General features: G+C 28.3%; 2 protein-coding genes across 2 annotated transcripts in view; both read left to right on the forward strand.

Annotated features, from left to right (window-relative positions):
* Positions 1–8,870, forward strand: part of LOC107170719 (eukaryotic translation initiation factor 4 gamma 3-like) — a 29,346-nt gene extending 20,476 nt beyond the window's left edge. Inside the window, exons 10-31 of the mRNA XM_089221901.1 lie at positions 1,104–1,243; positions 2,180–2,387; positions 2,451–2,611; positions 2,675–2,782; positions 2,857–3,057; positions 3,386–3,523; positions 3,811–4,014; positions 4,079–4,155; positions 4,224–4,368; positions 4,863–5,157; positions 5,840–5,934; positions 6,006–6,139; positions 6,195–6,262; positions 6,329–6,504; positions 6,597–6,781; positions 6,843–6,922; positions 6,989–7,137; positions 7,739–7,846; positions 7,979–8,074; positions 8,179–8,257; positions 8,315–8,476; positions 8,535–8,870. Of these exons, the coding sequence (XP_089078027.1) occupies positions 1,104–1,243; positions 2,180–2,387; positions 2,451–2,611; positions 2,675–2,782; positions 2,857–3,057; positions 3,386–3,523; positions 3,811–4,014; positions 4,079–4,155; positions 4,224–4,368; positions 4,863–5,157; positions 5,840–5,934; positions 6,006–6,139; positions 6,195–6,262; positions 6,329–6,504; positions 6,597–6,781; positions 6,843–6,922; positions 6,989–7,137; positions 7,739–7,846; positions 7,979–8,074; positions 8,179–8,257; positions 8,315–8,476; positions 8,535–8,737 (3,212 nt within the window). The 3' untranslated portion in view covers positions 8,738–8,870. The remainder of the gene's footprint in view (positions 1–1,103; positions 1,244–2,179; positions 2,388–2,450; positions 2,612–2,674; positions 2,783–2,856; positions 3,058–3,385; positions 3,524–3,810; positions 4,015–4,078; positions 4,156–4,223; positions 4,369–4,862; positions 5,158–5,839; positions 5,935–6,005; positions 6,140–6,194; positions 6,263–6,328; positions 6,505–6,596; positions 6,782–6,842; positions 6,923–6,988; positions 7,138–7,738; positions 7,847–7,978; positions 8,075–8,178; positions 8,258–8,314; positions 8,477–8,534) is intronic.
* Positions 8,871–12,414: 3,544 nt separating this feature from the next.
* Positions 12,415–22,360, forward strand: LOC149057541 (plexin A3-like). Its single transcript, XM_089224605.1, has 3 exons — positions 12,415–12,470; positions 18,158–18,266; positions 19,514–22,360. Exons 2-3 carry the CDS (start codon positions 18,183–18,185, stop codon positions 21,713–21,715), a joined length of 2,286 nt encoding a protein of 761 aa, XP_089080731.1. The 5' UTR covers positions 12,415–12,470; positions 18,158–18,182; the 3' UTR covers positions 21,716–22,360.
* Positions 22,361–22,836: the final 476 nt, after the last annotated feature.

Here is a 22,836-nt window from a genome sequence, read left to right on the forward strand (position 1 = left end):
TCAAGACAGTTATATGAATTTTTTAATAGGTTTCTATTAATTAAATAATTAAATAGTGTTTTTTGTGATTCAAATTTAGCTTAAAATCGTAGAATTATATACGATCTATTCAAAATTAAAGTAGCTCAATTTTTATCATGGCTAAAAAAATTGTTCAGAACGTAGTAATTAAATATGCAATATTACATTGTTTTTAGATTTTGCATATCACAAAATTATATTATTTTTGATTTTACTTAATTTTAATTATTGGCCCTTAAATATATATATATATATATATATATTAGTATAAAATAAAAACTTATTCATCAAAATGTACATTCAAGGCAATTTATGTGCCTATTGAATGATACATTTATATTAATTGCAAAGCTGAAAGTATTGTAATTTTTGTCTCGAAGAGTGCATATTAAGAAAATCACTCAGATATTTTTTAAATGATACATTAGTGCCGGTTATATTAAAAATGTATTCACTTAATGGTTCAATACAATTATATGAACCACTAAATCTTGTTTTGGAGAACAATTAGCTCACTATTGATTTGCAATATATTTAGCAATTGTTAAATTATTAAGTATAATAATATGAATTATATAAATGTAGTATGAATGAAAGTGAAAGTATCATATGTATATAAAAATACAGAAGAGGCTATTTCAAATAAATAACTCAATGATTCTCAATTTTCTCATAAATTTTATTTTGAGTTAACATTTTTGGTTTTGATCATTTCATACCATACTTGTATTATTGAAATGAATAATATTGTAATATTTGTAATGCTAAATTATGTATAGTATAGTATGGTATGTATAACTTAACCTATCTGTGATCTTAAACTATATTTAATTCCTTGTATTTGATAATAAAATAGTTGTTGTGGCTGACACATGATCCAGTAATATATAAATGTATACCTTGTCACCTATTTTTAGTATTTGCATCATAGGGCTATTTCAGACTATTCTGGCAGCCTGTATGCCTTGTGAGCAAAACATCTGCTATGATGTTATTTAAAATGTTATCATCAAATTATCTTCTTCAAAAAAAAATCTTTTAACTTAATGTATCTCCTAATTGGTTTTTATAATATTTTATAGTTAAACCAAAAAAACATAAAATCAAAAAGAAGAATAATCAGCAGAAGAATTTGGTTAAAGTTGATGCCAACGATGGAGTAAAAGTAGAAAATACAATTGAAACTACTACTATTGAGCCTGTCATCGAATCAAAAACTACTGTGAGTGAAATAACAATTTTTAAATAATACCTATGTTACCAGTCTCTCATTACCTTGCCATGGATTGTAAAAAATTAATTAACTAGCCAAAAAATTTTTTAATAAAATTTAGTTATTATTATATCGACTATTGAGTAATCATACTTTTTATTGAAATAATTATTTAATTTAATATTTGATATTGAAAATAATTTATTATTTAAAAAGGCAGTTAGTTTCCTGTCTTCCAAGTGGGTAATAGAAAATTTCACTCATATCTGATTACTTTTAGCACCATTAGTTTAAAACATTGAGGGAATTAACCTCTTATGATATTTAAATGTAAGATTATTATCTATTATTATTATTATTATTATTATTAGCATCTCATGGGCTTTTTAATATATTTTAATTTTAAAATTATAACTTGGTTGTGTATCTTAAAATACTCATAACTTGCCTTAAAATTAAAATATTAAAAGACCATGAGATACCATAATAGATGTTACCACTAATTTTTAAAAGAGGACAATCATAAATTTTAGTCTAATGGAGTTAAAAGTGATTTAACAGTTTTTGCTATGTTAAGCTTTTGTGAGACAGATAATACATACGAGTATATCGTCCTCTAGATAAATTTATAATTGAACTTGTTTATTAGAACTCTACAATATCTGTTGAAATGTAATATATTTTTATGATCAAATACTTTAATACAAATTTGTTTTTAATTCCATTAAAAGTATAACAACTACTAAAAGATTGATTTATTGATGAAATATCCTTAATAACACTTGTTTTCTAATTGGTTGAGGAGATGCATATTACATATTTTATAACCTGTGACTGTTTAAATATAGACTACTTTCCGCACCCCAATTATATATGTAAATTAACCTAATACGATACTAAAAGCTTTTCAATTTTTACCCTGGTAATAACAAATTTATATTATAGGATATTTCAAAAAAACAAGAAAATAAGGAGAATGAGGATAATAATCATGACTCTAAAAATGAAGAAGAGGAGAGTATTATTCCAAAACAGGAAGAATTATTACAACAACCGGAAGAGACCCAAAATAACGGAATTAAACATGAACCTGAGGTTGAACACGCAGCTCCAAAATTGCCCAGTTACTTAGACAGTTTACCTTATGCTGAAGGTTGAATTTTTTTATCTTGTAATTTTGATACAAACACTAAAATTGCATTTTATATTTATATAGGACAATGGAGTTTTACAAATCCGACTGGAAAAAAAGTGTATTCTAAGTTATTTTTAATAAAACTTGGTAATGAAGCTGTCTGTCAAAAGAAGCCTGATGTGTTAAGAAACTGGAGTAATATAACCAAATCATCTAGTGCACCTCAATTTAATTCATTAGGTGTAAGTATTTAAATAAATATTCTTGATTTTAATATTTAAACTTAATTATTTAAAATTTAATAGGGGATGGTATCTAATTCACTAAGGTCCCAAAGTGCAAGTGCAACTGGATTTATGCCTTCCTATTTCAAACCTGGTAATAGTCAACGTGGTAGTGGTATGCCTATTATGGTAAGTATATAACTAGATAAAATTAATCATTTTTATTAAAAGTAATTAAACATTTTTATATTTATGATTTTTAGCAACCAGGTGCTAAACGTAACAGTAGTCAAGGAAAAACAGCAAGTAAAACAGCAAAACCTAACACTATTCATATGTCTCTTTCTTTAAGAGAAGAAGTTAAATTAAATCAGACTGAAAATGCTTGGGTTCCAACAGCTGCTAAAAAAGCTACCAAGTCAGATTTAGTTAAAACAAAAAATGAAGAGGAACTAAAGAATGATGTAAGCATTTAAATTAATATCACATTCTAATAAATTCACTGAACAATGTAAATCGTTGAAAATTTGTCATTATGAATATGTATTGTAGATATATTGTAAATGTATTGTGAGATATAATCAATACATTTTTGTGTTCGCTAATTTCAAATATAATAAAGCAGTAATGAAGAATAGCAAGACAAATGTTGAGTTGATAAAATGTTATTTGTTTTTTTACATTCATTTACTGCTTGAAATATTATATTTAATAACTAAATAGTGATTTTGGTGTTATTTTTGTTTTAAAAATAAATCAGTATTATTTATTATCTATATTTTTTATTTTCAGGAAGTAAACAAGAGCGTTCGATCAATTTTAAATAAAATAACTCCTGACAACACACCTTCATTAACTGAGCGTTTTAAAGCATTGCCAATAGACACTATTGAACGTTTAGAGAAAACTATTGATTTAGTTTTTGAAAAGGTAATATATATATTTTTTTCCTTCTTAATGAGAGTGTAAAACAATTTTTAGATCATTTATTTTATTTTTCATATAATTTTTAAAAGTTGTTAATTCATTCATTGATTTTGTTTTTGAAATCCCAATGAATCTTAATATTAATAGTTTTTCAAATAAAATTGATACTTAAACTAACAGATTTACAGTAGCCAAAAAAATTCTTTATATCAATTATTATGTCCCTTGTAGATGTTAGATTTTTAATTTATTCTTCACTTGCATGAACATAAGTATTTTTTTAATTTTAGGCTATAGAAGAACAAAGTTTTGCACCTCTTTATGCATCTCTATGTTCAGCTATGCAATCAGTACAAGTTAGTTCCAAGGATGGTAAAACAGCATCTTTTAAGAAGTTAATTATAAGTAAATGTCAAAGCCTATTTGAATTAGATAAGGCCCAAGAAATGGATTCTGCTAAGAAACTAACTGAAATCAATTCATGCAAAGATCCAGTAATTTTGATGACATTAAAAACAGTAACAGATTATTTTAATATACCATGATTATAATTTTCAGGAAAAAAAGAAAGAACTTCAACTTGAATTTGAAGAAAATGAACGAAGATTACGCAAACGTTCTGTAGGAAATTGCCGGTAAAAAATTTAAATGTAACATCAATAAATAAAATAAAAGTTAACATATTTTGTGTTGTATTTTATAGATTTATTGGTGAATTATTTAAACAAAAAATACTTACTCCAAATATTATGTTGTATTGCATTGTGAATTTAGTCACTAAACATGTTGAAGAACCACTAGAGTGTTTGTGCAATTTATTAAAGACTGTTGGAAAAGAATTGGAACAAGTAAATTATATTTTATTCATTACATGTAATGATAGTTTTAATTTGATTACATTAAATTTTTCGTTTTTACTTAATCTATCTCATTTTTTAATTAATGATGTACATCAAGTGTAAACATAATAGATCAATTATTAAAATTGATTTATTAGAGTCTGACTATGCATTCAAGATAATATAGGTGTTATATTTTGTTTAAACCTAACAAAACACATAGTACATTTATAATAATTTCATGAAAATAGAACCATCTGCATGTCGGTTTTGTCTAAATTACAATTAATATAAAGATGACATTCAGGCAATTTCTATTAAACTCGATATTAAAATTTATTTACTAAACTTCGTGGTAAAAAAATTTAATTGTACTATTTTAATTTTTTTACAAAGTGAGGATGTAGAACTTAGAATTTAAAAATTAAATTATTGTTAATAATCAATTTAAATAGAAAACATTTTTCTAAGATGACCTAACCATATATATTTTATTGTTTCAGTCTTATGATTTAAATGAGACTTTTGATAAACTGAAAGCTTTAACATCCAGAGAGATGAAATCCAAGATTCCTTCTAGAATAAAGTTCATGATACAAGATGTAATTGATTTACGTAGAGACAAATGGATACCTAGGCGTACTGATAGTAAACCTAAGATGATAAATGAAATAGAAAATGACGTCAAAAATGAAGCGATTGAACAACAATCTATATCACTAGCTTATAATAGACCTGAAAAACGAGATCATCATCGTGGTGATGACAAATTCAGGGGCGGTGAAAACAAGGGTCGCCGTATGTATCTTAAATTAATCTAAACAACAACACAGTATTATACTTATACATTTGAGAGAACTTGGCGGCCACTTTTGTTGACTTTGTTTTACAAGTGCGTAACATACCAAAATTTACACTCAGCAGAGTTTACATTTAGCCCCATTAGATTAAAATTTAGAGTGAATTGACCTCTTGTTAAAAATAAAAGTAACATCTAGTGTATCTCATGTGCTCTTTATGATAGTTTAATTTTAAATGCAATTTATGAGTATTTTAATATCTACAATTTACAATTTAAAAAAATACTATTAACTCGCTTTAAAATTAAAATATAATTAGCTCATGTGATAATCTAGGCAATAATGTTTCCTTTTATTTTTATAAGTAGTCAATTCACTTGAACTAAGACACTAAACATGATCTGTTGAGCCTAAAATTTTCAATGTTACACACTTGTGAGACTGTGACAACACATGCAGATGTGGTGTCCTCTTAATATATTTTGCTATTAAATGTTTTTTTTTTTTTTTATGTGTGTGTGTGTGTGTTTTTAAATGATTTATTTTGTCTAATCTTCTCACTGAAAATATTGAAATGTTGAGTAATTAACTCGCTATGATAAAAACACAGTTCTAAGACCTGTATTTATTAAATGTTGTTAATGACAAATATAATAGTAATAATTTATATGTTATTTTAGGTGGAAATGAGAATGAGTGGAATGTTGTTCAAAATAATACTAAGTATAAGCAACATAGTTTCACTTTTGATCAATCTAAACTACAAGGTTTTAAGGTAACATTTATATTCAATACTTTAGGATAAAACTTGCCTAAAATGTTAAATATTATAATCAATTTCTTTAGGAAACCTCGTCTGTGACAACTTTAGGCCCACCTAAATGGTCATTTCCTACGGGTAAAAATACGTCATTTACTAGCAGTAACACATATGCAGTTCTTAATGATGATAAAAAATCATCAAGTTCTTCACAAATAATGTAAATATATTTTTCTAAAGTTATTTATTTTTATTAATAACATATTATTTTTTAGGTCAAATAAAACCACATCACGGAAACCAGTTATATCTGAAATTGAAGAAAGACAAAGGATGATGTCTGGTATGGCATATTTAGTTAACTAATTTATTTTTAAAATAAACTCAATTATTTATTTTATTTTGTCAGGCGTTGCAAGTATGATGATGCCTCAATTTGCTCAACCCATTCCTTCAATGAATTCTAGTTCTCAGCCCAAAGATACTGTTGAAGAACCAATTGTATCAGACTCAGAAATTGACGATAAAATTAATATGAAATGTAAAAATATTCTTCTTGAATATGAGCAAATGCAAAATTTAGATGTATGTATTCAATATAAGAATATTCACCATGTGTAAATTATGATATGGTGTAATTTGAATTATAATCATATTGATTTGGCTTTTTAATATAGGATATTATTTATTCATTATCGGAAGATAAAACTTCAGTGATACGCACAAGGCATGAAGAGTTTGTGAAATCAATGTCACTTATAACATTAGATAGTAGTCCAATTACCCGAACAACAGTGGCGGGGAAAATTTTTGCTGAACTATTATCCAAAAAAATTCTTTCTATGGAGGCCATAACTCGAGGGTAATATTTTATTCATAATTTATAATATTTTAGTTCATATGTATTTTTATTTTATTTTAAGAATTGATGCTGTCCTTAAAGATTGGAATGATTATTTGATGGATTATCCTCAATTTTTCTCCTATATTGCTGCCATTACTGGTAATTTTTTATTTATTCAAGTATTCATAATTTGCTAACATACCTAATTATTAATTTTTTTTATAGCTCCATTATTATTATCACAGAGTGCTTCCTTTGATTTCAATAATTTAAAAGATTCTTGTACATCAATACGACCAGAAAATTCTAGTAAATTTTTTACAGAAGTATTGAATAAAATTCTTAAATCCAAGGAAACACAAAATATTAAAGAAGTAAGTGTTAATTATTTTGTAGTAGTTTATTATGTGATTTGTCCTATTATATTCCGAGTGGGACTAATTGGTGGTTTACGATCATGCAATTTTTTTAATTATTTTTTTTAATTATTCTATTTTCTTTCTTCAGAAATATTATAAATATATAATAAATATAGTTATAACTTCTGAATATTCCATCTAATTATTTTATGATTTATATTAATCTATTTAATTTAGAAGTAAGAATATTATTTAGTGAACCTCTTAGGTCTTTTTTTTTATACTCTTAAGCAAGTTCTCTAAGTATTTTAAAATTTATTAGTTTATTAATTATAATTTTAAAATATTCATTTTAGTTTTCATTGAAATGAAAATTTAAAAATAAACTGTTGACAATAATATTCTTTCATATCTAAATTAAATAATTCAGAATGAAAGATTTGCTATGTTATGCAATTATAAGACAATACATGCAGTTGTCACAGTGTCTTGATACTACACTAAGCAATAAATTATTGAATTATTACCTATTGTGATATATTGAATATATGTTATTATAAACTTATATAATGCCCCGTTTGCCTGATTTGTAATAATACAATTTTTTTTGTTTCAGCAACTAGGTGGTATATTGTGGATTTACAATAAGTGGAGGACGTCAGAATATGTTCCTCTTGATGTATTTATGCCTAGTAACCAAATAAATAAATTTTATAAAAATGATGTAAGTTTTTAAAAATTGTATGAATATTTTTTATTCTATTGTATTTATATTTTTATATTTTATTTATTTATTTACTTTTTTATTAAATATTTATATTTATAATTTTATAACATTTAATACATTAAATTTTAGAGAATTGGAGTATTCCTCTTATCTATTGCTATGTATGATAAAATGAAGATGTCTGAAGGTAAAAAATTGTACGAAATATTTCATAGTTGGATAAGTGTAAGTAAAAAATTGATCTAACCAATCTTAATAATTGCATTGAATTTTATATTTCGCATGTTGATACTAATTTTCATTAAATTTGTTTTTTTTTTATTATTAAGGATAATATCAGTGCAGAAATAATAAAATGCCCTCAATTTGTACGAGCATTAACCATAGCTATTGTCATTGTATGCTCAAGTAAGTCACTTCTGAAATTATGGTAAAATAGTTACTTAATTATTAAATATTATTTAGAACCAAATCATTCTTACGAAGATTTCTTTGATCATGTTCATGTGAAATTGTTGACCTGTTATATTCGGTCTGAACCACTTCCAGTTCCTGAAATCCAGGCAAGAGAAGTGCAATGTCTATATGGCATTCAAATTATGTCTGCTGCACTTGAACATCCTGGAGGTTAGTTACCTAATGTTTAATCTTAGATTTATTATTAATATCATTGTTTTTATACAAGGAATGGTATTAAGACTGTTCCATAAGCTCTATCAAGATAGTGTTATAAGTAAAGAATCATTTGTACTATGGAAAAAAGAAGATGAATTTAAACCTGGATTTGATGAAGACTTGGAAACAAAAACTATGGCTGTTGTAGTTTTAAATTCATTTTTCCTTTCACTTGCAACAAACGATTCTGATGAGGATGAAACAGCTGAATAGTGTAACAACATTTACCTATGGGCTGCGTTAACTCAATATTCATCAATCGACACAAATTCTTCTATTTTTTTTTATTTTATTGTAGATACCATGTTATAAAAAATTTATATAAATAAGAAAAAAATTCTAAATACTTAGCCATTTTTCATTTATTTCCTTTGAAATTCAATTATTTATAAGTTTGCAAATATTTGTATACAGTGTTTTTTTGTTAAGGGTTTTATTTTAATTTATTTATCTTTTGTACATCTGGTTTTACTTTATACTAAAGCTAGTCTCCTTAACAAAATAAAAATCAATGACCTAATTCTTTGCTCGCCCCTTCTCTTTTTGACAATGGGATTATGACAAATTAATTTTGTTAATATATTTATTTGAATTATAATATATAATTGATTATTGTCTGTTTATAAACTACATTAGTTTTTAAAGCACGTTTCATTAAATATGGAGACTATGCTATTTAAAAATTAAATTTCATTTATGAAATTGAAATGTGTCTTGATAAAACAAGTATTATAAAAAATTCGAATTTACAAAATAATAATTGTTATGAAGATGATTCATTGGAGAAAATAACTATATTTTTCTATATACGTTGATACCATTGTCGGACTATTGTGTACAGTTATATATAAATTAATAATGTGTAAAGTTGCGGTTAATGTTATATCTAAAATAATAAATATAAAAATTGTAAAAAATAAATTGACTAAATATTTTATTTTAAAAATATTCTTCTCAACGTATGTCATTATTTGCAACATAAATGTATACTGTTTCCTACCCTTTCATACATTGATTGATATCAATAATTATCCAATTATCAACATATTTTCTTTTTCTTTATGTATAGTAACCATCAATAGTTCATGTAAATGATGATCAGTAAAACGATTCATAGAAATTATACTAAATTAAAAAAAAAAAAATGGGTGGGTGGGAATCGCTCTGTTGTAAAGTAAAAATGGAGAGTAGGTCACTATAATGGATATGTTAAATTTGAATGCAATGACAGGTATCATTGTATACAAAAACGATTCTGAACGGAAATGATTAGACAGTCTAGGATATATTATATTACCTATATATAAATTACACTATATATTATTTGGTACAAGTAATTAATTGTTAAGTATGATTTTGGACAGATTGCATATTTCCATACGGCAAGGTTAATACATTTTGGTAGTATAGAGTAAAATATTAATGTAATCGAAAAATAGATGATTTAAGATATTAGAAAACTAGAAGAATTAAATAATATAATCTATTAGCAATAAGACAAAGCGCTCATAACCATAGAATCTAATATAAATTAAATATCAATATAAATATAAATTTTATAAGCTCACTAAATGTTTCTATATTGACTGGAGTTTTTTTATTCAGTTATTTGAAGAAAAACTTATGGAGAACTTTATAATAAATTGTATAAATATAAATCAACAATTTTATGAATTAAAATAGCATGCAAATTTTTACGATTTTGACATTCGTAAACATTTGACCTTTAAATGCTTATAAACCCATATTGTAACAAATGATTTTTGATTTTTTTTTTTTTATGATAAGTATTTATAACTATGTAGGACAATTTATTATAAACATTGTATTAAATTTTAATAATTTTTTGGATTGCCACATTTTTTCATACATGAATTCTAAACACGAAACTTTCAACTGCCTATAGATAACAAAGTCATCCATATGGTTATTTATTTAATAATATTCATGTGAAATTATTGCACAGCTATATTCGGTTTGAAACACTTCTAAAACTTGAAGTCCTGTAGGTTCGAGAAGTACAATCAGGGTTGGGCAAGATACTCAAAAAAAGTATCATGATACATGATACTTTTATATTTCTAATCAAATTTTATTTACTATTAAACTTGAAACGTCTATTACATAATTCACTATACTGTCAATACATAAATACTTATAACAGTGGCGTAGCCAGGATTTTTTTCGGGGGGGCTGATCAATTTTTTACACAGCGGTGCATTAATACCTATTAGCACGGCCGAAGCTATAGAAAACTAACAAAATAAAGATGACAATTTAAAATTAGTCAAATACAATTTAAGACTTTTTGAGTGAATATTGTAGACCATTGAAATAATTTTTAAATTTTATTAACATTTCGGGGGTGGGGGGGGGCTGCAGCCCCCTCAGCCCTCCCACTGGCTACGCCACTGACTAATAAAGTCATAATTATATTAAATAATATAATAAGTCAATAGATACACATAAATTTATAATTTTATAACTAATACAGTAGTACATCAGTATATAATATAAATACATCAAAATTAATAGATTGCATAAAAATTACATCTTAATTTGTACTTATATATAGTTCCTTTATGTGTATAATTGGTTATGGACTTATGAGTTATGGTTAATTTTTAAATTAAATGTTTTATGAATAAAATATTGATTACCTTAAAGAAAAATTTATTTTTCTAATGTTTTTTCTGATAGATTAGATCTACTGAGTGAGTGCATAAAATTAGCAAATGAAAATAAAGGCTCAACGGCAGCAGATGAACACAGACTTGTATTATATTTTATAAATAGTTTTTTTATGGATTGATAATTATTTAAACAATTTATTGATTTGTTATTGTCGTTAAAATAAGTAATTAATTCTAGTTCATTCTTTGATTGCTGTTTATTTTCAACCTGAGAAAAAAAATTTAATTATAATCACGCATAATATAATATGTATGTACTATGTATATAGGATTATAGAATTAAATAACAATTTTCTGAAATCTTACTGCATCATTTTTGTATAGGGAACAGTGATTGTGAAATTTCAAATATTATTCATGAATGAAAAATATGTATATTTTCTGTGACATGCAATCTACTACAAATAGTGTTAAAAGCAGACATTAGAATACTTAAACATTCATTTGTAATATAAAACAATTTTTGAATAATATTTCATGGTTTCCTAAATGTTTTTTGTTGATAAGTGATATTTTATTTCTAAACCATGCCTAAATAATTAGGTTATTATTTACTTGGCTATGAACTATATGATATTATACTAATAAAATATGACCTAATTTTTTTAAAATAAATATGATAAGAAAATAATCAATAGGTACCTATAAATTATAGGTATTAAATTATTATAGGCTATAATATAATTTAATACAATAAATAAATAAATATAATAATTATATACCTATTTTTGTATGCAGATTATAGAAGGTAAAATAAAAGTAAATAGGTACCTATAATACAAATAGTTAAGAGTTCATAATAAACATATCAATTTATTGTTATAATAAATTATTACAATTGAGTCATTTCAGTTTTGGGAACTTTTGATGTTGAGACTTTGCTTTTCGTTTTTTTTTTTTAGGTTTTTAGCTTGCACTTTCAAATATTACATCTAGAAAAATCACTACCTATAATCTTTGGTTCAGAGGCAGAATTTCGATATTTTGATTGGGAGGCACATTTAAATTGTATAATTGTAATTTTAATTAATAGCTAATCGTTATAACTTTTAATTATAAATAGGTATCGATAAGACATGCACTAAAGCTGAAAGTCCTAGTTTATCAATTTCAATGCAAATAATGATTAAAATAATTAATAGTTTAAAGTATTATTCTTATTAACTGAATTTTCATTTATACTCGCAGTTTTCGTTAGAAAATTGACACGGGGAACGTGTCCCTCCTCTGAAATCACCACTGCTTTGGTTGATGTAAGTTTTACCTTTATAATTCATGGCTTCATTGTTTATAAAAATTAAAAATAGCATTTTCGATATTTATTTACAGCAATAAGACAACATTTGAGAACTTAAGTTACATTTTCAAGTTTTATGATATTTAAACTAGGTATTTATTATTTAAACTTATAAAAAATGGTATGCTTATTTTTTATGAGTTTATACAAAAAAATTGTAATGCCCATAAATAGCTTAGAATTAGTTAAAACATTTTGAAATAGCGTTATTGATTATAAAAAATGATAATTTAAGTAGGTAGCAGCTTAACGTTTCAAATTGTTTTGATTAATACATTTTGAACAACAAAAAACAAATTGTATTATTTTATGCATACCTACATTTTATAAAAATTTGAACTTCAAACGCTCAAAAACTTAAGTTGTCTTGCTATCGGTACAGGTATCTGGTAAAATATTTATATATTACTATTTCACTTAGATTTAAAGTATAATACCTATTGGCTAATGAAAATAATACTATTTATAATACATAACATGTTTAATTACTTCTAAATTGATTTTACCATGATGTGTTTTTTTTTGTTTATCACGTTTTGGGGCAGTAAAAGTGCTTCGATTTTTGACTCCAGTACCTCGTTCGATCAGAAAGTGAATCTAGTTGGTACTTTGAGGGGTCAAAAGTGAAAAATTCTAAATACTTTTCGAAATAATCGAAAAAAACAAACTAAAAATTAAGGGGAAAACGGGAAATTTTACGCACACTCATTTTTCGACAAAATCGATTTTGGTTTTTGATGTAATTTTAAAACAAATGACCATAGATACATGAAATTTTTACCGAATGTTTATATAAGTAAATTCTATCCAACATGCAATTTTCAAACAATTTCGACTTAAGTTGAACTATTCATAGGCATTTTAAATTTTCGATCATTATTAGTTTTTTTTAAATTAATATCGATAAAAATGTATTTGTTAGGCGGAAAAGCTTGAAAATTTAATACAAGGGTCTTAACATATTGTTACAAAAGCATTTGAAAAATAAAATAAATTCATAATCACAATTCATTTTTATAAGCATTCAAAGTTTGAATTTTGACAAAATACGTAAAAAACACGAAAATTCACAAATTATTTTAAGCTAGAATTTCATAAAAAATTTTCCTTTTATATCTAAGATTTGAAAATTTAATACAAGATTCCTTACAAGTTTTTCAATCTATACCACAAATAAAAAGTCCACCGGAAATTCAAATTAAATTTTTATGAGCATTTAAAATTTAAATTTTTACAACATTGGATTTTCACTTTTAGCGATTTCCTTATTTTGGTGTAACTCTAAAACAAATGACCGCAGATACTTGAAATTTTGACTTAATGTTTATATAGGCATTTTATATATTTGATACAATTTTCAAAATATTTAGATTTGTTTTGAGCTGTTGACAGACATTTTAATTTTTCAATTTTTTTAGTTTTTTTTTTCTATAAATATCGATAAAAATTTATTTGTTCGGTAGAAAAGCTTGAAAATTTAATACAAGGCTCATAATATATTTTTACAATTGCAGTTGAAAAATAAAAGAAATACATAGTCACCGTTTTTTTTTTATAAGCATTCAATGTTTGAATTTTGACAACATATTATGTAAAAATCACAAAAATTCGTAAATTATTTTATGCTAGAAATTCATAAAAAATTTTCCTTTTATACCTAAGATTTGAAAATTTAATACAAGGCTCCTTACAAGTTTTTCAATCTTTATCAGAAAAAAAATGTCCACCGGAAATTCAAATTAAATTTTTATTAGCATTTGAATTTCAAATATTGACAAAAATTCGTCAAAACCATGAATATTTGCAAATTATTTTGTAGTTCAAAATTTATAATATTGTTTGTACTTATATCTAGGGTTATACATTTTAACACCAAGTTTTTCATAAGTTTTGCTTCAAATGGCTATAGAGAAAATTTGAAGTGTCATTATAGGAAAAATGTTTTGAGCGTTTGAGTTTTGAATTTTTATGAAATCGCGTAATGATAACGATTTATCCTCAAACCAGGTATTCGTATATCTATGATAATATAAGGTATTATGAATTATGATAACTACACTAATTGATTAACCGTGCCTTATGCAAAATGCGTCTTAATTGAAAAATAAAATATTTGTTTCAAAATAGAATATATGACAATATTTAAATATAATATATCCTAGACTGACAAATCATCTCCGTTCAAAATCGTTTTTCGTATACAATGATACATTGATACCTATCATTGCATTCAAATTTAATCCCATCCATTACAGTAACCTACAACTGTACAACAGAGCGACATTCACGACTTACCCGCTTTTTTAGTTTTTTTTTGTATAAATATCGATAAAAATATATTTGTTCAGTAGAAAAGCTTGAAAATTTAATACAAGGCTTCTAACACATTTTAACAATAGCAGTTGAAAAATAAAATAAATTTATGGTCACAATTTTTTTTTACAAGGATTCAAAGTTTGAATTTTCACAACATGCGTAAAAATCACGAAAATTCATAAATTATTTTATGTTAGAAATTCATAAAAAATGTTCCTTTTATATCTAAGATTTGAAAATGTAATACATAGCTCCTATCATATTTTTACAATAGCAATTGGAAAATAAAAGAAATGCGTAGTCACAATTTTTTTTCACAAGCATTCAAAGTTTGAGTTTTGACAACATATGTAAAAATAACGAAAATAACGAAAATTCGCAAATTATTTTAAACTAGAAATCCATAAAAAATGTTCTTTTTGAATCTAAGATTTTAAAAATTTTAATAATCTATAATATATCCTATACAGATAAACCGTCTTCGCTCAGAATCGTTTTTCGTATACAATGATATAATATCATTGCAGGATTCAAATTTAATTACATCCATTACCCACTTGTAACCTACTGTACCTACAGCAGGGCGACATCCACGATTTACCCGCCTTTTTTTAGTGTACACACACATTAAAGGAGAAACATTACGTAAATATTCTTTACTAAAAGTCTTAGTCAGTATACGTTTTAAATTTTAGTAAACTAAAAAGACGATATAGCAATACAGAAATCAGTTTAAGCTATAACATTTTAATATGTAGAAAATAGGAGTAGAAAAATTTGATTTTTCAACAGTGATCGCTTAATAATATTGCGATAGAACAAAACATTTAAAAAGTATTATAGATGAATTGTGTGTGTTCATTAACTAGGTGTGATGGAAGCGATTGGCGTAGGTATACACTATATAGATAAGTACTTAAATGTTGCATCGTATTTAATGTGTAATTTAGTTTGAGACTGAACATGTTATGTACCTAGTACCTACTACGTGTAGTATTAATGCATTGTTTTATTCTAGCTTACAATGCATATAGCTTTTATGAATCTATAGTTAATAGATTTATGGATGTATTCTCTGTTGAAACATCTCTTCGTAGTTGTATTATGTTTAACTATAAATATTTTATATAGAATACCTATAATACTGTTATTATTATACCAGGTACCCATAAATCATAACTCGTAACAAAACATAACCAATAAATTCTATACTACTGTAAAACGATATTACTTATTTTCAAGTCTGTAGTGATTCAGCGTAATAGATGAGAACATCTAATATTTTAATTAAATTATTCAAACGAGTTTCAGAAATTTTTCAAAAAAATAGTTCGAACTGATCTTAATCCACTACAGGTACGTTATTAACTATTAGGTAGGTATAATCATTTATCAAAATTTGTATCAAATTTAATTTATATTTTCTATGGATGGTCGTCAATAAATATAATTTTAAATTTACAGTATTTACACAAGAGTTGTGTGAATACTGTGATCATGCAAAAACGCAGAGATGTTTCGAAATTTAAAGCTTAATTTACTATTACAATATTGAATGTTTTTTTTAGTGTATGTCTACTTTAAAATCCAATAATAATTTGTCATAATAACAGTCACTAGTCAGTAACAATCTAGTTTCCCTAGATACCTATATAGTAACTACTTCCATTTGTATTATAATATATTTATATAGTAGGAAGACCATAAGGGGCATAAGGTACATAATAAACGAATTACTATGTGGAATCGTGATTTTTAACCTGTAGGGACTTTATATTGTTGTTGCTGTTAATGGGGTATGGTGGTATTGATATTTGGTATGGCTAATTCTGAAGGGATAACCCCTCATATAGTTTTCATAATCCAGTGAAATCCTGCTCCATAAATTGGTTTACACTGTGAAAAATTATTATTTTTTTTATAATTATAAGCCAATAAACCCAAATCTCCATTGCTTGGTTCATAATTTATGAGCCTTTCAAATTAAAAATTAATATAGAAGTTATTAGTTGGCGATTTCAGGATATTTTGGCGCGGACACTTCGACAATGTCTGTTTCGACGATACCGTACAGCAATTTACTTATGTCTTTAACACTGTCTTACAGTATGGCGATGCCGTTGGCGTGTGATGGTTAAACATTTGATCTTTACTATTAAATAGATATAAATAATTATAATTATTTTGACTTGGGAATTTATTTATTGATGATTTAAAATTACTTTTTTTTTTTATAATTATTTGAATGATAGTCACAAAACAAAGATTATTGACATTAATTATTTTATAAAAAAGGTTTACATGTTTTATATTTTGGTACAGTGTCATATAAGGCAGCGTTTCCCAAACCATGGGTGGCGACTCGCGGTTACGATTACAGTTATTTTAGTCGTAAATTGATAAATAGTATAAAATAACTAGTATTAATGTATTATAGAATAAATGACGTAATGTTATTACGATTCTGGAATTTTTTTATCTTATTGGTAAATGTGCTAATGACTTGTGACTAGTCGATGCGATCGGTCTCGGTCGTTTGTCCATAATCCATAATATGCAGTTGAGCAACGAGCGGTACAAAACGCGGTATTTTATAAGAAAACTCAATGATAAAATGGATTATAGTAAAAATCTTATTTAATTACGGCATACTTTTTTTAGAAGGGAGAGGGGGTCGCGTACCTAATAAAGATTAAATTTATGGGTCGCCATTGCAAAAAGGTTGGGAAACGCTGATATAAGGTTACATTAATTGGTTGAATTTAAGTATTTGAGACTCAAGATTACTTATTATCATATTTTATAATACATTTTTAAATTATATTACAATTTTTTTTACTATTAATTTTCGCCGAAATGGTCACGCGCCAAAACGGACATCGTCGAAGACATATCGCCAAACTTCAGCGCTGAAAAGTCCCATTCTCTTAGTTGGTGCATTTGTACTTACTCGTGGAATGTTTCTTAAAGCTAATAATACCATTAATCCCCTGCCTGTCTGCCATGAAATTAGTTTAGTTTTGCATCTCTATTGACTCTATTTTTACCTAATTATAATTATTTATATTGTTATTTTAATTTATATTATATTATGTGTTTTTTTTAAATTGCCAATTGACATAAATTTTTAAAAATATATATACCAAAAAATTCACATTATACATTTATACATTTATAAAATATATACTATATTATTATATTGGTAGGTACAGCTTTGTACACAATATACAATAATTTACTTAATAACATGCAGGTTCATAAAACTATTATGATAATTGTAATAGATTTCAATTAAAAATATAAAACTATAACTGTTTCTTTTTATAGGGTTACATCACACATTTAAAACAACATGGAAGACTGTAAAAGTTCTAGGCAAAATGAATACAATTGGGTCCCTTTTTCAATTAAAGGCATTTTACTTGTAATTGCAATGGTAAGTATATATAATATATAATATGTATTTTAAATATTTATTTATTCTTCTAGAAGATAATGAGACATGGGCCCCACAGAGCATGTTCTTGTGAGGCCCATATTGCCCGTATGCAATGTCATACATTTATATCATTACGTTTTTTTTATAATTATTTTAAATACATTTGTTAAACTTTTTTTTTAAATGCGATTTATTTTCAAATACTTTAAGGGGGGCATTTTGAACGGAATGATGAATAAATTGATCTACATTTTAAATTAAATCCTGCAGCAGTAGTATCGCGTGGAATAAACCATCATCAGTCTCCTCATGCTTTTAAAATATAATAATATTTAATTCAATAAATTATGCATACAGCATTAATTATGTACAAATTTTACAATAATAGATGAAAATTAAAAATAATCATGTATTTAATAATATTTCATATTCATATTTGTTTTTATTTTGTATTAATTAATCTGTGGCAACATAGACCATCCGCGGTTGGTTATTTTTAGTAGATTTTTTTAACTGTGAGGTAGGATACGGTTGGTTTGAAATACGTGAATTAGTAGTAAAGGTTTTGCCATTAAGATTAAGAACCAGAGTGGTCACCTCTCCACACCACAACAACTTGTTGTGGGTTAGGTTGTTGTCAACAAGCCATAAAGTTTATTGTAATCCATCAAAACATTCAAAACTGTTAAAAATGAATAATAATTATTAAAAAATTTTGTGAGTACCTATATAGGAATATAAATTTTTTATTTTTATTTATTATTATATTTAAAATGTGTCAACATAATACATGTTATTACAAGTTTATATACAATTTAGAATTTAGAATTCATTATTAGGATATGGTATGGATGATCAGAAGATATGTGATACGTGTGTTAATTAAGGAGTGGAAGTGATGAGGAGTGGAAATTTATTTATTAGGGATATTAGAGCAGCTAGGAGAGGGTTTAGGATTAATTTTAGCTCGTTAAGAAAACTTATAACGATTTGGAGAAGTTGATCGGATGGTGGTGTATTTTGCTGTGATGGCTTCGGCATATGAAGGTGTTTCTCTCGGGTGTGATCGTAGCGTATCATGTCCACTTCTGTGGGGTGCAGGTGGTACAGCTTGAGTTTGAGTGTGTTGATTTCTCTCTAGGAATGTAAATAATATCGTTTATTTACTCAGAAAAAATTTACTTTTTTATTTATAATAATATTATTTACTTAAATAACTGTTCTTATTTCTATTGCTTCTCCAGGTATTTACATTCATGTTGCATGCAAATTCAATATTAGAAGTTGATTTGATAAATGAAATCGATTGCCTGGACTCAAATACATGCACGCGATGTACGAACAAATCTTTGTGCAGCTGGTCCATCGACCGGCAGGTGTGCATAAACACTAAATTGTTGCAAACACCAAATGAAAATCTAACAGTTCACAACGAAATGCACTGTCCACGGTTCACGGTGGTCAACAAATCGTCCGTAGTCGGTGCGTCTTTTAAATACACGGTCAGAATATCAAACGACGTGAAGGGTGCAGTCACGTCGTTCTTCAATAGCAGTACGATCACGTGCTGTATCGAGTCCTGCGACTTCCGGGGATCGGTGGTCGACGACTCAATCGTATGTGCGCCGATACGTACTCCATGGTCGTACTTTGCGGACGGTGCGAGAGCTTTGATCTCCTACATTTACATCATGTTTGGCGACAAAAAACTGCAGTTTGACAATGACGCTGACCACTACTACACCATTTACGACCGTGACTGCGTGCAGACGTCTGCGGCCACTACTGCTGACGACTGTGCGACGTGCCTGTGGAACGACGAAGGCTACAAGCATTACTTAAAATGGTGTCCGACGAGCAACCCGTGTACAGGGTCATATCTAATCTACGATAGGCGGAACGTGGACGGAGATAAGAAATTTCTGTTCGCCGACAGCGACGACGTGGTGCGCATACGGTGCGCCGAGATCAGCATCCTGTCGGTTCGGCCTCTATACGCGCCGCGGACTGGCAACGGAACAATTACAATAACGATAACCGTCCGGAACCATCACCGGATGTTGTCTGAGAACAGAACTGTAACGGTGGCCGTGGCCGGACGACGCTGCGAAGATCCGGTGACGTACGATGACCGAACGATAACTTGTTCTTTGCTGCAGTCGTCGGTCAACACCGCCGCAGCCGCCACTGGCCCGGTCGAAGTCGTATACGCGTCTTCGTCGTCGTCAGCACGGCCATCGCAGAATATGAGGTTCGCGCTCAGTTCTTCAGAAACGATCGATTTCGTCGAACCCGAGACAACGAGCGTGCGTCCGATCTGCGGTTCTATTTCCGGCGGCGTCACGTTGACGGTACGCGGTCGATTCCTGGATATCGGCAACGCCGTGCGCGTATCTGTCGTAGCTAACGTCAGCGAAACAGAAGTCGGCGAAACTGTGCTCATGACATGTGACATTGTGTCACGTGACCGACACACAATCGTCTGTCGGACCGCCGCGGCCGTCCGTCATAACAACAATAACGCATCGTCGGCCCGAGTGAAAGTTCAATTCGACGGTGGTCCCATCAAGTACGTCCAGAGTCCCGCTTCGTGGACTCTGTGTACGATCGGCGAGGCGGCGTTGGACGCGGGACAGACGTTCGGCGGCACCGTTTCGGGTGGCACCTCGGTGCCGGTCCGCGGCGTCCGTTTTTCCTGTTTGGCAGACGCACAGCTGTACGTGCACGACAGTGACGAAGCCAAATACCAGCACACCACCAGCTGCCGGGTGGTGAATGACACGTATATGGTGTGCCGGTCACCGGACATGCGACGCACGTCGTCTGCCGTCGACGTAGCCACAACTGCAGTGCATCTGAATTTCGGTGTCCGGGCGCGGGATTGTGGTGATGGTCGTGAATTGGAATTGCCGGTGATGTTGCAGCACCAACAGCAGCAACGGTTGTCGGCGACCACCGCCCGCAGTCCGTTTTCCGTCTATGCCGATCCCGATTACGTTGATTTCGAAATCCGCAACGGTACCGTCGTCATTAACAGTGGTCATTCATCGTCTTCGTTGGGCCAGGGCTACGTGGCCAGCGACGTGGACGTCCGGTTCCGGAATTCGAAGGGTGGTTGCCACGTCACGTCCTTGTCACAACACGAGATCATATGCGAGCCGACCTCTGCGACCACGGCCAACGTCCTTGACCAGCTTCAACGTATCGTAGTGACCGTGGGTGGCGACGGCGGGTACGAGTGTGATGTACAGAAAAAGTCTGTCGACGCCCGGAACATCGGTGGCCGCATCGGTAACCGTGGTCGGTCGCTATTATTTACCACCTCCACTTTTTCCTGTTGCAGTGGCGTTGCTATCGTTTCAGCGGCGACGTTGCTATTCGCCTTAGGTGTATTATTGTTCCGTATCGTTACGAAAAATCGGTACGTTATAAACGCGAACACTTGAGAAAATGATTAAATATGATCACATTTATCTCCTATATTATTTTTACTGTTCAATAGATTCTGACCATAGCTATCGGCTGATGTGTGTTTTCTTCATATTTTTTCAAGTCTGACTCATCATTAACTTTCGATTATGGTTAAGTCTTTAACTTTGAGGATAGCATATGATAGCAAATCGGATTTATAGTGGATACTTTTAGCAAGGTTCAAAACTGAAGGATTCCTAAAACTTTTAAAAATATACAGAAAGGAAAAAAACAATATTAGGAAAAACAGGAATTTTTCAGAAAACCAGAGTTGAAGTAAAAATAATAGAATAAGTAAAATAAATTACTTGCAGGCTAAAGCCTCCTCCACCTCATAATTACATGCATTATTATATATTATCTATTACTTTTTTGAAATATTTTTCCAGTTTCTACTGTCATCTACTGTAGTGTCTGTAGTTAATAAATAAGGTTCGGGACTTATTATTGCACGTAAATTATAGGATATATTCATGCAAATATCCACTTAAAATAACCGAAATATACACGAAAATATGTAACTCAATCACTAATTTTTTAATAGCCATCAAAATTTTTATTCATTTATTTTAAATAGAATAATTTTTTCTCATCCTCATCATGCCCTTTCTCAACACCAATAAGATTTACAAAAAATAAAAAAATAAAAATACACTTAGATTAACTAATATTATAATGTCATAGGTATTTTATTATTTATTTATTCATCTTTGTAATTTACTGTAATATATATTGTAATAAATTGACGCTTAACAACTTCATGATGTTAAAAATTCTTCATTATATCAATAAGTTTGATGACCTCGTATGTCAGAAACACTTTAATTTAATAAAAAAAAAAAAAAATAAATAAAGTAACCATCAACTGTTTTGAATTTTCTTGCTTATAAGTTTATTATAATTTTATTATGTGGTATTTTAAATCGTATAAATATATTAAGTAATATAACTATTGAATAATTTGTGCTGAGTTCTTGTGCATTTATAAATTCGAGATGCCGAAACGTTAGTGTGTATTTAATAAAGCTCTCCAAGAGGGATATACATTTATAAAAGTAAGAGACATTTGCCCATCTGATTTACTTTGTGAAAAATG

Source organism: Diuraphis noxia, unplaced genomic scaffold (genome assembly GCF_037042655.1).
Source record: "Diuraphis noxia isolate RWA-SAM2 unplaced genomic scaffold, SU_Dnox_SAM2 contig0003, whole genome shotgun sequence".
Classification (NCBI taxonomy): Eukaryota; Metazoa; Arthropoda; class Insecta; order Hemiptera; family Aphididae; genus Diuraphis; species Diuraphis noxia.